Below are 17,739 nucleotides of genomic sequence, written 5' to 3'. Positions count from 1 at the left end.
CCACAATATCATCCAGATATATCAATGTAGCTTCAAAGTTCATGTCTCCTAGACAGCTTTCCATGAGGCGCTGAAAGGTCCCCGGGGCATTACTCAGTCCAAATGGCATTCGGTTGAATTCAAAGAGCCCCATGGGCACAATGAATACAGTCTTGGCTTTGTCTTTCTCTGCCACAGGGACCTGCCAATACCCACTGGCCAAGTCCAGAGAGGAGAAGTAACGGGCTTTTCCCAAGGCGGTCAGTGACTCCTCTATACGGGGCAAAGGATAAGAATCTCGAATTGTACAACTGTTCAGTTTGCGGTAATCAACACAAAATCGAGTGGACCCATCCTTTTTCTTAACCAGCACAATGGGGCAGCCCAAGGGCTCTGACTTTCTCGTATCACCCCGCTCTTCAGCATCTGCGCAAGCAATTCCTTTACTTCTTGATAGTACTTTGGGGGTATCTGTCGATATCTCTCTCTGTAGGGGGAGCCTCCTGGTGGGTATCTCATGTTGAATTTTGTCGGTACAACCGAAGTCCTCCTCGTGTCGAGAAAATGTGGCCTGATTTTCCCAGATAAAATTTTCTATAGTTTTGGCCTCTATGGGAGTAAAGGGTGTGAGGTCTGCTCCCATCTGTTCTAGGATAATGCGGCTGTTCCACTGTTCAGTGGGATCCTCTCTTTCTTCAAGGGATACGGACAAGGCCCAGGCTTCTCCCTCTATTGGTTTCAGCTCAATTGTTTCGGTACTTGCTACTTCTTCAGGTGCCAAATAAACATGCCCCAAGACGACACCCGGTGTGAGCGTGAGGGCTTGATCACTTGTATTCACACACCGCAAGGGGACTCTTCCATCTCTCGCCGTGGCTAAAGTTTGTACCACCAATGGATCAACTCTATCCTCTTCGAGGAATATGGGCTCCACCAAAACTTCAATACCATCTAGCTTCCGGTGCACCCCAAGTGGTAACGTGAGGACAGTCTCTCGATTTGGTGGTAAAGTTATTTTGGTCCGCCTTGCTACGCGGATCTTTCCTACTGGATATCGATTCCCACCATTCCTCCTCAAACCGCTGGTGCGGATAAAGTGCTGGAAAACTTTCTGCGTGAGTCTGTCGGTAGCGGTCTGCTTCCAGTAATCAGGTCCTTCTTTGTTGAAAAGCAGCTGATCCAGCTCCTTCAAAATATTCATGCCCATGATGGCTGGCACCACCCTGTTGTACTGTTCCGTTAATATAATCCCCTTCTGGCCTAAGTCTTGGCTACAAGCATGCACCGCCATCCACACGACTCCCACTACTGGAATAGGTAGATTGTTAGCAGCCATCAGCTTGATATGGGCTCTCTTGTCAATGGACATGGTCCTGTAAGGATTGGAGTCAGGGTCAGGCAGTGCAAAGTGACACAGCTGGGAAAGCAACACTGTGCAACTAATGACAAAAGGGGTCGCAGGCCCTGCAGCTATAACTATGCTGTAATATCTGAGATGAGGCAGACCAATGCACTTCCTAATTGAAGTGCGCCTACCACGACTCCTTACGCTTCTATCCGGCGACTAGGATAAGGGGAGAGGAGGCCCTGAAAGTCCTAGGGACTGGAGTCACGGGGTCACACCTAAACAGAAAGCACAGTGTAACTGCAATGCAAAACAAAAGACTAAACCTAATGGAACCAGGGAGGACCACAAGTCCCAGCAAGACACAGAAGAGAAGGCGAGGTCAGACGAGCAAGAGGTCAAGCCAGGAGATATAATAAAGGTGCCAAATCAAAAGACAAGGGATAGTCAAAAATACAAGCCGGGTAAATAAACCAAGAGAACAGTCTGAATACAAACAGACAGGGAATCAGACTGAGCAGAGGAACCAGGAACCACAAAGTGAATGGCTGGCAAGGATCCATGCCTGGGTGGGGTTTAAATAGCAGCAGAGAACACACCTGATGGCTAATGGCATGGAGACTGAAGGCCAGGAAAAGATTAACCCTTACTGACCTAAGCACACCCAATAGAACTCCTAACACGTCTCCCAGGGAGACGCCGCGCAGCAAGGAGACCGCGGCGACTCTGTATCCTGACAGGTCCGTCCAAAGTGTTGATAAAAGAATTTTTCTGTCATCGTGGTCACCTGAGACCCCGTATCTAGCAGGCATTTCACTTTCTTTCCTTCAAATTCAGCCATAATCGTTGGGGTGTTTGCAACTATATCTTCAGGGCATTTATCTCCCATACTGTCCGTTTGTCCTCCCGCCATACGCCCAACTATGGAGTGAGGTTCTAGTTTAACATCTGAGTCCCCTGTGGTTCGCTCTTCTCAGGGCAGCGACTTGCCACGTGGCCCCACCTTCTACAGTCCCAACACTTATATTCTCTGGCGGGTCTCTGTCGCCTTCGATCAAACCGGTCTCTCTTTTCTTGGTCTGATGCTATGCGAGCGTTTGGCTGCGCGGCCGCTGGTCTAGTTGCTACCACTTTGGTCATTGGCGTTCTGGCTTGTATTTGCAGAAGCTTCAGCTCCTCTTGAAGGGCTAATACGGTCTCTTGCAGAAGATCTACTTGTTTTTCCAGCCGACTTGGCTCTCTGGGCCCCTAACTCGGGACTACCCTATGCGTCCGGACCTCGCTCCATCTATTCGGTGGGTCATGGTCTTCAGCCTGCGTGCGTGAGACTGCCTCTTCTAATATCTCTTGGAAAGTTAGTTTTTTCTCTACTCTGATTCGTTCCCAGAGGGCGCTTTTAATCAGCGGATTGTATAGTCCTTTAATATATTGATCTTGCAGGGTGCGATCGGCATATCTGGGAGTTTGTGATAGCTCTGGCTCTGCGGCAAGAATTCGCCTCATAATTCTCTGAAGTGCATTGGCATACTGTGGCAACCCTTCCTCCACACATTGTAATCTATGAAATAATTGTGCCTGCAAATCACCAATCATCTGGTCTCCCACCATACACACTCTCAAGAATCTTCACCACCTGCTCCAGTGTCCTCCTTTCACTCTCAGGATGCAGCAATACAGTATCTTGAGCATGCCCCTCTAGGGCCATCAGCAATATTTCACCTTCATTTTCTGTAGTTACTCCTGCCACCTTTAACATGCCTTTCATACGCTGTGCCCAGTCATGCAGAGGTATATCATCTCCTTTAAATTTTGATATATGAATCAACATTGCACCCAGGGATAAAGGTCTCACTGGTATTCCCCCATCTGGTTGCACTGGTGCATTCCCATCTGCAGCATTCCCCTGTCCTTCCATGCCTCAATACAGACTGCGTATCCTGCCGACTATGCCAGAAATATAATGGGAAGCAGGTGATGATATACGCAGTAACTGCACGGAGCCACGGAACAACAATATAAAACAGTTTAATAAAGAAAGGAGGGGAGGGGGATGAGAACGGGAGAGAAGGTAAGAAATAAGTATACAGTAGCTAAGCAAAATGTATAACTTCAATATGACAGTGCACACAACAGCTTGTGGTAGTTACCCCTCTAGTGTCCTTAGTCAGAACCTGCATGCATTGACTAGGAGAGACCTCTCTTAAAGTAAGTCAGTAACACGGTGCACCGTATCAATCTACCAGGCAGGGGCCTGCTTTATCTTCCAGCACACAAGGCTGCTTTAAAGCTTGACCAAGCTGTATGGGCCCTCACTACTGTGGGGGGCTACTTCTCCACCAATAGATGTTAGGCTAATTATACTAGCCAATCCTGTTCTGTCTATGCCATGTGATATATACTTTGTTCTAGCCACCATTAAAGCAGAATCCATTTTGATACACTACCACCATGTGTCTTCATGATTCTTCAGGCTAAAAGATGGGTGTAGCCAATCTTGGCCTGTTAATCAATTTTCCTTTACAGACAGCATATCTCTGGGGTATTATGATTCCCCCAACACTACTCACACTCCCATGTACCTCTGTTTACAGGCTGACACAAGGCAGGAATACTGAAGTCTCTCAGGGTCCTTGTTTATCAAAGGAAAGTCCTTACTGGGCACAGCAACCTGCAGCAGGTCCTCTCAGCATGACATGTATCTCCTTCTGCCTGCAGCTTCCTGTATTCACACACTTTTCCTCCCTGGAACATACCATTTTTCTCTGAGCTGTAGGGGGGTTCTTTTATGAATAGCTTTGCCCTGCAATTTAGTCTTTCGGCAGTAGATGGCAGCAGAAGATCAGACAAATGACACAGTTATTCCATAAGCCCCTTACATATCTAATCCTATCCCATGTGATACTGTATACTGAGCTGTGTATCTAATCCTATCCTGTGTGATACTGTATACTGAGCTGTGTATCTAATCCTGTCATGTGTGATACAGTATACTGAGCTGTGTACCTAATCCTATCCTGTGTGATACTGTATACTGAGCTGTATCTAATCCTATCCTGTGTGATACTGTATACTGAGCTGTGTATCTAATCCTATCCTGTGTGATACTGTATACTGAGCTGTGTATCTAATCCTATCCTGTGTGATACAGCTTCTGATACATCACCGACATCTCCTCTACTTATTCTTACAGTTTGGCTGAGAATAATCTACCAGACACTTGCTGCACCCAGTTGGCCTCTGTATTAAGGAATAACCAGTCCCTGAAGATACTTGACCTGTCCTATAACCGTCTGTCTGGTCCTCACTTCAGGGACTTGATGACTGCTCTGTCCAGACCAGCCTGCAGGATACAGGAATTAGAGTGAGTGTACAGATGAGACAAGCTATAAATTCTTCCTGCTCCATTTTCTATGTATAGGCTGATGAGGACAAGTGACTGGTGGACAGAGGTGGGACTACAAATACCAGCCAGCCTAAACTACATTACACATTGTACATATTCCATTGCATGATAACTTATGACTTCATTAAAAACACATACAATCCTACTGAAGGTTAATACTAGAGCCACACGGTGGCTCAGTGGTTAGCACTGCAGCCTTGCAGCGCTGGAGTCCCGGTGTTTAAATCCCACCAAGGGCATAAAACCATCTTCAAGGAGTTTGTATGTTCTCCCCATGTTTGCATGGATTTCCATCCCATATTCCAAAAACATACTGATAGGGAAAATGTACATTGTGAGCTCTATGTGGGGTTCACAATCTATATTATAATTTAAAAAAAAAAAAAAAAAAAACTATAGATTTGTTACGAGCTGGATTTAAGCTGAATAGTGCGAATTGTCGGGGTAGACGTGTTACTCATCACTGCTTGATCCAAAGCAACTACTCCATTTTCTACTGGAATACAACAGTAAGGGCTACAAACATATAGTTCTGCCCTTCACCTTGCCAAACAAGACTATTTCACTGCCCTCATCTCTTCTCTCTCCAGCAACCCTAAAAGGCTTTTTGAAACTTTTCACTCCTTACTCACACCCAAGGTGCAGACGCCATTCACAGACCTTAGTGCTGATGACCTGGCCAATTATTTCCATGATAAAATTGATAAGATCCATCAGGAAATTACTGCCCAAGCCCCAGGTGGCATTGATCCCATCACCTACCATAGTAGTGATCCCCTCACCTACCATAGTACTGATCTCCTCACCTACCATAGTACTGATCCCCCCTCACCTACCATAGTACTGATCCCCCCTCATCTACCATAGTACTGATCCCCTCACCTACCATAGTACTGATCCCCATCACCTACCATAGTACTGATCCCATCACCAGCCGCACTTCAGACCATTCTCATCTATTGAACCTGTTACAGAAGAGGAAGTCTCCCAGTTACTTTGTTCATCTCGCCTACAACCTGCAGTAGTGACCCCTTCCCCTCACACCTTCTCCAGTCTCTATCGCCTGCTGTCACTACTTACCTTACTAAAATATTTAACCTCTCTCTCTCTTCTGGAATCTTCCCATCCTCCTTCAAGCATGCTGTTATAACCCCGCTATTGAAAAAACCCTCCCTGGACCCATCCTGTGCTGCTAACTATCGACCCATCTCTAACCTCCCCTTCATCTCTAAACTCTTGGAACGCCTGGTCTATTCTCGTCTAATCCGCTATCTCTCTGCTAACTCTCTGCTTGACCCCTTACAATCTGGTTTCCGCGCTCTGCACTCTACTGAAACGGATCTCACAAAAGTCTCCAATGATCTACTAATGGCTAAATCCAATGGAGACTTCTCCATCTTATTCTTCTGGACCTCTCTGCAGCTTTTGACACTGTTGACCATCATCTCCTCCTCACTATGCTCCGCTCAGTCAGCCTCATGGACACTGCGCTCTCCTGGTTCTCCTCTTATCTCTCAGACCGCACTTTCAGTGTATCATTTGCGGGCTCTGTTTCCTCCCCTCTTTCCCTTGCTGTTGGGGTTCCTCAGGGCTCGGTCCTAGGCCCCCTCCTCTTTTCTCTCTACACAGCCCCCATTGGACAAACCATCGCCAGATTTGGCTTCAGGTACCATCTTTATGCTGATGACACCCAATTATACACATCTTCCTGTGACATCACCCCTGCACTCATACAGAACACCAGTGACTGTCTCTCTGCTGTCTCTAATATCATGTCCTCACTCTATCTGAAACTAAATTTCTCTAAGACTGAACTACTACTGTTTCCACCATCTAATAGATCTGTCCCTGATATATCCATTGTAGTTTCAGGCCTTACTATAACTCCTAGGCAGCAGGCCCGCTGCCTCGGGGTCATGTGTGACGCAGACCTTTCCTTCACCCCACATATTGAATCACTCGCACGTTCATGTCACCTCCACCTCAAAAACATCTCCAGAATACGCCCTTTCCTCACCAGAGATACACTAAAGACACTTATTGTCTCTCTGATTCATTCTCGCCTTGACTACTGTAACTCCTTACTAATCGGTCTTCCCCTCACTAAACTCTCCCCTCTACAATCTATTCTGAATGCAGCGGCCAGGCTCATCTATCAGGCGAGACGCTACAGCGAGGCCTCCGGTCTGTGCCGGTCACTACAGCGAGGCCTCCGGTCTGTGCCGGTCACTACAGCGAGGCCTCCGGTCTGTGTCGGTCACTACAGCGATGCCTCTGGTCTGTGCCGGTCACTACAGAGAGGTCTCCGGTCTCTGCCGGTCACTACAGCGAGGCCTCCGGTCTGTGCCGGTCACTACAGCGATGCCTCTGGTCTGTGCCGGTCACTACAGAGAGGTCTCCGGTCTCTGCCGGTCACTACAGCGAGGCCTCCGGTCTGTGCCGGTCACTACAGCGATGCCTCCGGTCTGTGCCGGTCACTACATCGAGGCCTCCGGTCTGTGCCGGTCACTACAGCGAGGCCTCCGGTCTGTGCCGGTCACTACAGTGAGGCCTCCGGTCTGTGCTGGTCACTACAGCAAGGCCTCCGGTCTGTACCGGTCACTACAGCGAGGCCTCCGGTCTGTGCTGGTCACTACAGTGATGCCTCGGGTCTGTGCCAGTCGTTACATTGGCTGCCTATTCATTATAGAATAAAATATAAGGTTATCCCCCTCCCCCACAAGGATCTCCATAATGCCGCACCTCCCTACATTTCCTCCCTCATCTCTGTCTACTGCCCAATCCGTCTTCTCCGTTCACTCAATGACCTAACACTTCCATCCTCTATTATCAGAACCTCCCCCGCTCGTATACAAGACTTCTCCCGAGCTGCACCACTTCTCTGGAATGCTCTACCCCGGACAATCAGATTAACTCCCAATTTCTACAGCTTTAAGCGCAAACTAAAGACACATCTTATCAGACAGGCCTATCACAATGTCTAACGTAAACCCTTAACCCTCCTCTGTCCCCGCTCCCACATTACCCCACATAATATGATGCCATCTCAGGCTAACTTTATAGGTCCAAGCTCCATCCACATGTTACAGGACACGACTGGTGATGGCTCATAAAGTTTTATGTTTGTGTAATGACAGTCACCTCTATTACAGAAGTGTCTGACCCCTGTATAATCAATGCCGCCCCTGCAACCTCTTGTGTCACCCCCTCTACCTCATAGATTGTAAGCTCTTGTGAGCAGGGCCCTCAGTCCCATTGTGTGAAATGACTTTCGTTGTAATGTATCTTTCTGTCTGTATTTGAACCCTACAAATTGTACAGCGCTGCGGAATATGTTGGCGCTATAGAAATAACATTTATTATTAGTTCACACATATATTACGTGTGGCACATTTTGGTCCGGAAAAAAACTGCTTCCTAATTAGGAAGCGGTTTTTGGACCTTGATGAGTTTTTTTGGAGCGTTTTCTGGAGCGTTTTTTTTGTTCTCCCCTAAAGTTAATGGACCATTAAAAAAGCACCAAAAAACGCAATGCGTTTTTTGCCTCCCATTCACTTCTATTACTTTCCTCAGGAATCCGCCTGAAGAATGGTCATGTCGCCTCTTTTTTTCTGCTAGCAATTCACATAGGGCTCCATTTTGAGGTGAAATCCTCTGTCAAAATCTGCTGCATTGGCCCCGTGTGAACTAGCCTTAATAGTGCGATAGAACAACAGAACAATACATCATGAGCAACAATGCATTCAGTCGTGTAACCATCGTGGTCACAGGGAGTGTGACTGTGACCAGGACCAGAGGGATATGGGCCTGCAGCCAGCTGGAAATGACTGGGGCCTCAGACCTGCAGAATCTGAGGTACATACTAATTATATTGTATCTACAGTATCTGTGGTATTAAGGTTCTGATAAATATCTGATACACTGCTGTGTATATAAATAATGGGGAAACATTTGTCCCACCTTATTAGTGTTATAACGTTCTGCCAGACCCCTCTGTCCTCTCCATACACCTCTGTGTCCCATCTGGTCTTTGTGTCCCGTTCAGAAGTCTCTATTTGTTCTAAATATGCCAATATGGGAGTTCTCCATACACAGTATGTGATCATGTTTATGCTTAAAGGGGCTCTATCAGCAAAATCATGCTGCTAGAGCCCCACATATGCGTGTATAGCCTTTAAAAAGGCTATTCAGGCACCGTAAATGTTATATTACACTACCCCCCCCTCCCGTTTTAAAATAATAATTACCTATGGGTGGACCTTCATGTAGTAAACGCGCCCCTTTACTACATGAAGGTCCACCCATAGGTAATTTATTACTTGGTATCATGTTATTTCACAGAATATTTGCACTTTAAAAAACTATGTATGTTATATATGAACTTTAGAAACTATGGATGTTTTACATATCCTAATATATATGTAATGTAAGTGTCATTTATTCATCATCAACCATTAGTATTCCATCTTGGGCCTTCATTGTTCTGTTTGGTTGTATCACCCCATTCATTATTTCTGTCTTCTATATGTTTTAAAATGTATTTAAATAAAGCTTTATATATTTTTTTGCTAAACATTTTCTGTGGCAGTGCGCTTTTTTAGCATAGTGTTCCCCTCATAAAGACTTATGTTTGTGTAATGACAGTCACCTCTATTACAGAAGTGTCTGACCTCTGTATAAGCAATGCCGCCCCTGCTATCTCTTGTGTCACCCCTTCTACCTCATAGATTGTAAGCTCTTGCGAGCAGGGCCCTCAGTCCCATTGTGTGAAATTACTTTCTTTGTAATGTATCTTTCTGTCTGTATTTGAACCCTACAAATTATACAGCGCTGCGGAATATGTTGGCGCTATAGAAATACCATTTATTATTATTATTATTTATTATTATCTGTATATCTAATCCTATCCTGTGTGATACTGTATACTGAGCTGTGTATCTAATCCTATCCTGTGTGATACTGTATACTGAGCTGTGTATCTAATCCTATCCTGTGTGATACTGTATACTGAGCGGTGTATCTAATCCTATCCTGTGTGATACTGTATACTGAGCTGTGTATCTAATCCTATCCTGTGTGATACTGTATACTGAGCTGTGTATCTAATCCTCCCATGTGTGATACTGTATACTGAGCTGTGTATCTAATCCTCCCATGTGTGATACTGTATACTGAGCTGTGTATCTAATCCTCCCATGTGTGATACTGTATACTGAGCTGTGTATCTAATCCTCCCATGTGTGATACTGTATACTGAGCTGTGTATCTAATCCTCCCATGTGTGATACTGTATACTGAGCTGTGTATCTAATCCTATCCTGTGTGATACTGTATACTGAGCTGTGTATCTAATCCTATCCTGTGTGATACTGTATACTGAGCTGTGTATCTAATCCTTTCCTGTGTGATACGGTATACTGAGCTGTGTATCTAATCCTATCCTGTGTGATACTGTATACTGAGCTGTGTATCTAATCATATCCTGTGTGATACTGTATACTGAGCTGTGTATCTAATCCTCCCATGTGTGATACTGTATACTGAGCTGTGTATCTAATCCTCCCATGTGTGATACTGTATACTGAGCTGTGTATCTAATCCTATCCTGTGTGATACTGTATACTGAGCTGTGTATCTAATCCTATCCTGTGTGATACTGTATACTGAGCCGTGTATCTAATCCTATCCTGTGTGATACTGTATACTGAGCCGTGTATCTAATCCTATCCTGTGTGATACTGTATACTGAGCCGTGTATCTAATCCTATCCTGTGTGATACTGTATACTGAGCTGTGTATCTAATCCTATCCTGTGTGATACTGTATACTGAGCTGTGTATCTAATCCTATCCTGTGTGATACTGTATACTGAGCTGTGTATCTAATCCTATCCTGTGTGATACTGTATACTGAGCTGTGTATCTAATCCTATCCTGTGTGATACTGTATACTGAGCTGTGTATCTAATCCTATCCTGTGTGATACTGATATACCGAGCTGTGTATCTAATCCTCCCATGTGTGATACTGTATACTGAGCTGTGTATCTAATCCTCCCATGTGTGAAACTGTATACTGAGCTGTGTATCTAATCCTATCCTGTGTGATACTGTATACTGAGCTGTGTATCTAAGCCTATCCTGTGTGATACTGTATACTGAGCCGTGTATCTAATCCTATCCTGTGTGATACTGTATACTGAGCTGTGTATCTAATCCTATCCTGTGTGATACTGTATACTGAGCTGTGTATCTAAGCCTATCCTGTGTGATACTGTATACTGAGCGGTGTATCTAATCCTATCCTGTGTGATACTGTATACTGAGCGGTGTATCTAATCCTATCCTGTGTGATACTGTATACTGAGCTGTGTATCTAATCCTATCCTGTGTGATACTGTATACTGAGCTGTGTATCTAATCCTATCCTGTGTGATACTGTATACTGAGCTGTGTATCTAATCCTATCCTGTGTGATACCGTATACTGAGCTGTGTATCTAATCCTATCCTGTGTGATACCGTATACTGATCTGTGTATCTAATCCTATCCTGTGTGATACCGTATACTGAGCTGTGTATCTAAGCCTATCCTGTGTGATACCGTATACTGAGCTGTGTATCTAATCCTATCCTGTGTGATACTGTATACTGAGCCGTGTATCTAATCCTATCCTGTGTGATACTGTATACTGAGCCGTGTATCTAATCCTATCCTGTGTGATACTGTATACTGAGCCGTGTATCTAATCCTATCCTGTGTGATACTGTATACTGAGCCGTGTATCTAATCCTATCCTGTGTGATACTGTATACTGAGCCGTGTATCTAATCCTATCCTGTGTGATACTGTATACTGAGCTGTGTATCTAATCCTATCCTGTGTGATACTGTATACTGAGCTGTGTATCTAATCCTATCCTGTGTGATACTGTATACTGAGCTGTGTATCTAAGCCTATCCTGTGTGATACTGTATACTGAGCCGTGTATCTAATCCTATCCTGTGTGATACTGTATACTGAGCCGTGTATCTAATCCTATCCTGTGTGATACTGTATACTGAGCCGTGTATCTAATCCTATCCTGTGTGATACTGTATACTGAGCCGTGTATCTAATCCTATCCTGTGTGATACTGTATACTGAGCTGTGTATCTAATCCTATCCCGTGTGATACTGTATACTGAGCCGTGCATCTAATCCTATCCTGTGTGATACTGTATACTGAGCTGTGTATCTAATCCTATCCTGTGTGATACTGTATACTGAGCTGTGTATCTAATCCTATCCTGTGTGATACAGCTGCTGATACATCTCATCTTCTTATTCTTACAGTTTGGCTGGTAATAATCTTCTATCAGACACTTGCTGCCCCCAGTTGGCCTATGTAATAAGGAATAACCAGTCCCTGAAGAGACTTGACCTGTCCTTTAACTGTCTGTCTGGTCCACACTTCAGTGACTTGATGGCCGCTCTGTCCACTCCAGCCTGCATGATGCAGGAATTACGGTAAGTATACGAGATGTGTACAGGAGGAGACTAGTTATAAAAGCTTCCTCCTCCATTCTCTATGTATAGGCTGATGAGGACAGAGGTGGGACTACAAATACCAGCCAGCCTAAACTACACAGATACAAATTTAGAAGAACATTACACATTGTACATATTCCATTACCTGATAACTTCATTAAAAACATAAACTCCTACTAATGTTTAAGACTAGAGATTTGTTACGAGCCGGATTTAAGCCGAATATTGTGAATTGTCGGGGTAGACGTGTTACTCATCACTGCTTGGTCCAAAGCAATGACTCCATTTTCTACTGGAATAAACAGTAACAGTGCGATAGAAGGACAGAAATAGTTTATCTGCAACAGTGCATTCAGTCGCCTAACCATCATGGTCACAGGGAGTGTAACCGCGACCAGGCCCAGAGGGGTAGGGGGCCGGCAGCCAGCTGGAAATAGACAGGGCCTCAGACCACAGAGGTCGGGGAAAACCTTGTTCCCTGACCACTATACATATTGTTAATGGAAAGGTTCCTGACTGTGCCCCTTTGCATTAAAGGGGCTCTATCAGCAAAATCATGCTGCTAGAGCCCCACATATGCGTGAATAGCCTTTAAAAAGGCTATTCAGGCACCGTAAATGTTATATTAAATTACCCGCCCCCGTTTTAAAATAATACCCTAAAAAAGAATGTGATCTACTTACCCATCGTGCACGGTGGGCGGGCATTCAGGGTGCGCTGGTCTTCTTCTTCCCCGCTTCCTCTTCCTGAGATGTCCTCGGGTCCCGTCTTCCTCCGGCGCTCGCGAACTGACATTCGCTTAAAAAAAAATGTCCTGGGCGCATGCGCAGTAGCATGCGGCTTCTATTACGGCTACTGCCCATGCACCCAGGCCATTTTTTTTTTAAGCAATGTCAGTTCGCTGGAGGAGGATGGGACCCAAGGACATCGGAGGAAGAGGAGGGGTGGATGAAGAAGACAGCGCACCCTGAATGCCCCCCCCCCCCCCCCACCCCCCCCCCCCCGTGCACGTTTGGTAAGTTTATCACATTCTGTTTTAGGGTTTTATTTTAAAATGGGGGGGGGGGGGGTAGTTTAATATAACATTAGCGGTGCTTGAATAGCCTTTTTAAAGGCTATTCACGCATATGTGGGGCTCGATCAGCATGATTTTGCTGATAGAGCCCCTTTAAATGCCAGCCCAAGGGAGGTGTATAAAAATAAAAAAAATACTTATACTCACCGATCCGGGCCTGAGCATCCGCTCCGGGGCTCTTTCCTGCAGTAAATCCTAGAGGGCTATAGGACCTTTGATGTCATTAAAATTCCTCTAGCCAACTAGGGAATGAGACTGATGGAAGGTAAGGAGGAGAGAAGAGAACATGTGTGAGCAAGAGGGGGACATGTGGGTGCAGACTGTGTGTGAGCAAGAGGGGGACATGTGGGTGCAGACTGTGTGTGAGCAAGAAGGGGGAATGGGGGTGCAGGCTTTGTGTGAGCAAGAGGATAACAAGGGGGCACAGGCTGTGTGTGAGTAAGAGGGGGTAAATGAGGGCATCAGGCTATGGTGGGGGGATGGGCACTGTTAGCACATAATACTGTGTGGGGGCCACTGTGAGCATATAATTCTGTATGGGGGCCATCGTGGAGCACATAATACTTTGTGGAGGCCACTGTGGAGCATATAATACTGTGTGGAGGCCACTGTGGAGCCACTTTAGTGTAGTTAATACTGTTTGGGGGCCACTTTAGTGTAGATAATACTGTTTGGGGGCCACTGTTGAGCACATAATACTGCGTGGCGTCCACTGCACAGCATGTAACGAAAGTTTGCACCCGGGCCCAAAAGACTTTAGTTATGCCACTGAGTAAATTAGAACAACAGAACAATAGTTCACACAGTAACAGTGCGATAGAAGGACAGAATAGTTCAGATAGATATGTGTTCAGTAGTTTCAGCAGCAGTATATGGTGAATTATTACTACATACAGCAGATCTCAGGGACAATGGCATGGAGAACTGTGAGAATAAGGACAACAACTCCTACCCCATTGTGATCTCTTTTGGCAGACAGTCTAGCTCTTTCAGCTGGCAGGCAGGTACAATGACTTGTCAGAAATTTTTCTTGAACTTCTGTAACTTGTCATACCTTGATGCGGCATATGCTCCCATACAGGGATAACTGACAGGATAATCCGGGTCCTTTCTGTTTCCCAAATGTTGTTCTCATTGTCGTAGAATCCTTTCCAGCTCAGAATATATTATAACTCCACCATTATATATTATATCAATCCACCCTGATCCCCCCCAACTCTGCTGGTCAGAGGTTCTACTCACTCCAATGGTCAAAAACACTGCTGGTGCAAGGCTCTACTCACCCAAAGGGCCAACAAATCTCTGCTGGTGCAAGGCTGAACTAAGTGAAAGGGCCTAAAACTCTGCAGGTAGAGGCTGAAGTCACCTGAAGGGCCTCAGTCTCTTCTGGTAGCTCAGCTTAAGAGCTTCTAACCTAATTTGGAAGGGTTGACCTCAAGGGCCATAAAAGTGAATTTTGGAAGGTCTTACCACATCACACACACACACACACACATCCACAATGACAGTTCAGGGTGGGGACTGATGGATTTCCCATTGCCTATTCCATCTGTAGTTGTCATGGGGAACGTGATTTAAAGGGGTGCATGTTAATGTTTCTTTAGCTTAAGTGATTTAACTGACGTGAAAAGCATGATGTGATAGCACCCTTAGATGGGGTTTGGATTGCTATTGAGCTGAGGAGTGTTTAGTCTGAATGGGGCTTGACCAGACAACTTGTACTTACTATAACAGTTCTGGGTCAACATGTCGATATTTTACATGGTGTTATTATAGACTTGTCATCAGTCGCGTGTCTTGTATTTTCCGTCTTAGATGTAGTTTGTTACTGTATGTTCTCTGTGAATTAATATTATATTGTTATGTTGTTATTAATAAAAGAAGTACATTACCCCTCTATGTTACAATCAGTATGGTATGGTCTCCGAGAGATAGGAGAGGGGATATCATGGACAGAAGTCTATACCACCTCCCCAGGTCACATACAGGTTATGCACAGACCATGAGGATTTCTTATTGATACAGCCTTAGGTTGAAGGGGGGGGGGGGGGGGGGGCACTTTAGAGCCCATATCCTTTAGGGCTATGAAGATGACCTTGGATTCATGAGAATCTCCTCTTTAAAATTATCCCAAGATCATCATGATAGCTCTTACAGATTTGGAGAGATTTGCTGTTAAAAATACTGTCAGAAATGTAGATCTTTATTGGGATCTTAATGCCGAACATCGTTTTCAGCAGTGAATCTCTCCGGATCTGTAAGGGCTATCATGGTGACTTTTGTATCATTTGAAAGATGAGATTCTTATCTTCATAAAAGAACCTTATCTTCCCCAACAGATCCTGAGTGAATGAAACAATAACAGCAATACTCCCCTCTCCTCCCTCCTCTGCTGTCTCAGTCTGGAGTCTTCAGGGAGCTGCAGGGCGATGTAAGTGATGTCATCATATGGCACCTGCGGCTCCAGGGGAAGAGAGGGGATGAATAGTGAAGCAGGGGGCAGATGGGTCCCTGTTTCCTCATTGTCTGCAATCCTTAACGACATCGATGAGCTGAAGTTGGGGCAGTCCAAAACGCGGGACCGCATATGCAGGAGTGTCCAGTTCTCCCATCGGGGCCCCCTAATATCATAGGGCCAGGTGTAAGTGCACCGTTGGCCCTATGGTTAAAACGGCCCTGTATCTGGTATTGGGTAGGTGTGGCCTTCTTTCTATGATATGTTTTTAGATATTATGTCCTGTTTTAGTAATATATTTTTTATGACTAAATCCCCAGTGTCACCGAATCTGGAAATCACAAGATTGTACAGATTCATCCTCAGCAGATCTAGTCACTGACTAATCTCAGGTCATGGAACAGAAATGGACCAGCCTCCTCATGAGATTTGGCAAAGCAACAGCGTTCACCCGGAGATAATTGAAACACTTCTTTATTAAACAATACACAACACGTTTCAGACCAATAGCCCTTTTTCAAACGTAGATATTTTTAAATGAGAACATATACAGTGTTGGCCAAAAGTATTGGCCCCCCCTGCAATTCTGTCAGATAATCCTCGGTGTCCCCCAGATAATGATTACAAGCACAAACTCTTTGGTAATACCTTCATTTATTTTGTTTGCAATGAAAAAACACAAAACAGAATGAAAAAAAAAGTCACATCATTGATCATTTTACACAAAACTCCAAAACTGGTGCGGACAGAAGTATTGGCGCCCTCAGCCTAATACTTGGTAGCACAACCTTTAGACACAATAACTGCGCACAACCGCTTCCGCTAACCAGCAATGAGTTTCTTACAAGGCTCTGCTGGAATCTTAGACCCTTCTTCTTTGGCTCCTGCTCCAGGTCCCCCCTGAGATGTGAAGGGGGCCTTCTCCAAACTGCCACCAAGAGATCTCTCCTCCTCCCCCACAGGTGTTCTATGGGATTCAGGGCTGGACTCATTGCTGCCACTTTACAAGTCTCCAGGGCTTTCTCTCACCACCATTTTGTAGTTGAGGCTGGGACCGAGTCGCAAACTGTGGTGGCCTGCTTTGTCTCTCCCGCCCAATATTCCTGGCAGGAGTGCTGAAACACAACCCTCCTCCGCCATTGAATCGACCCCAGCTACTGGCATGGGGAGACATCAGCAGGCCGCACTGCCTCCGAGGTCAGGGATGCCATCCTGGCTGAGATGGTAATGTGTTTTTCTCAGCTACACCTGGGGCCAGGCATGTTTGTCTTGTGTGATAACGGCAGGAACCTGGTAGCGGCTCTGGAGCTTGCCAGCCTCCAACACGTTCCATGCCTGGCCCACTTCTAACTTAGTGGTGCAACGTTTTTTTTTAAAACATACCCCAATGTACACAAGCTACTGGTGAAAGTGCGCCCACTTTCGCAAGTGTACAGGAGCTGCTGCTAGCCTCCGAAGCCTCCAGCAATGCCTCCATCTTCCAGAATAGAGTGTGTGAGCAGCAGAGACCTTTGATGGAATACCATGTCCAAAACCCGAGTGTTCCTCAGAGTCAGCTCCCGCAGTTTCTGCACCATGAGTTTCCAAGGGTGGCAGACTTATGTGAAATCTTTTCCACTGGACACGAAACATTAGCATGCGCTCATCACAACTCCAGATATGGCAGCTGCGTTAAGCAGAGTGCAGGGTACAACGCAGACCAGGCCCGAGCTATGGTTATGTGCGGTTTTCAGTAAGGGGACAGTGAGCAATTGGAAGAGGAGTTGGTGGACGACGAGGCCACTGACCCGACATGAACAGGGGTGATGTCTAGGGGCGAAAGCAGTAAAGCAGTGTAGATGTGCAGGAAAACTAATCAACAAAAAAGGTGGCTAGAAGCAGAGGCATAAACTGGGGTGATGTCTAGGGGCGAAAACAGGGAGGGAAGCTAAGAAGCAAAAACGGTGGGTAGAGG

The 17,739-nt window shown here is 45.5% G+C and overlaps 2 protein-coding genes across 2 annotated transcripts in view; one reads left to right on the top strand and one right to left on the bottom strand.

Annotated features, from left to right (window-relative positions):
• Nucleotides 1-16,160, top strand: part of LOC142213479 (NACHT, LRR and PYD domains-containing protein 3-like) — a 78,979-nt gene extending 62,819 nt beyond the window's left edge. The window contains exons 12-14 of the mRNA XM_075281828.1: nucleotides 4,515-4,685; nucleotides 12,061-12,234; nucleotides 16,106-16,160. Coding sequence (XP_075137929.1) covers nucleotides 4,515-4,685; nucleotides 12,061-12,234; nucleotides 16,106-16,160 — 400 coding nt within the window. The remainder of the gene's footprint in view (nucleotides 1-4,514; nucleotides 4,686-12,060; nucleotides 12,235-16,105) is intronic.
• The window catches only part of LOC142214655 (NACHT, LRR and PYD domains-containing protein 12-like), a gene marked incomplete at its 3' end in the record, with an annotated part of 792,298 nt that overhangs the window by 349,907 nt on the left and 424,652 nt on the right, over nucleotides 1-17,739 (bottom strand). The gene's annotated exons all lie outside the window — the stretch shown is intronic.

The sequence above is a fragment of the Leptodactylus fuscus genome, chromosome 7 (assembly GCF_031893055.1).
Source record: "Leptodactylus fuscus isolate aLepFus1 chromosome 7, aLepFus1.hap2, whole genome shotgun sequence".
In the NCBI taxonomy this organism is placed as follows: domain Eukaryota; kingdom Metazoa; phylum Chordata; class Amphibia; order Anura; family Leptodactylidae; genus Leptodactylus; species Leptodactylus fuscus.
Note: the sequence above shows the minus strand (reverse complement) of the source record. Positions and strands in the feature narration are given on the sequence as shown.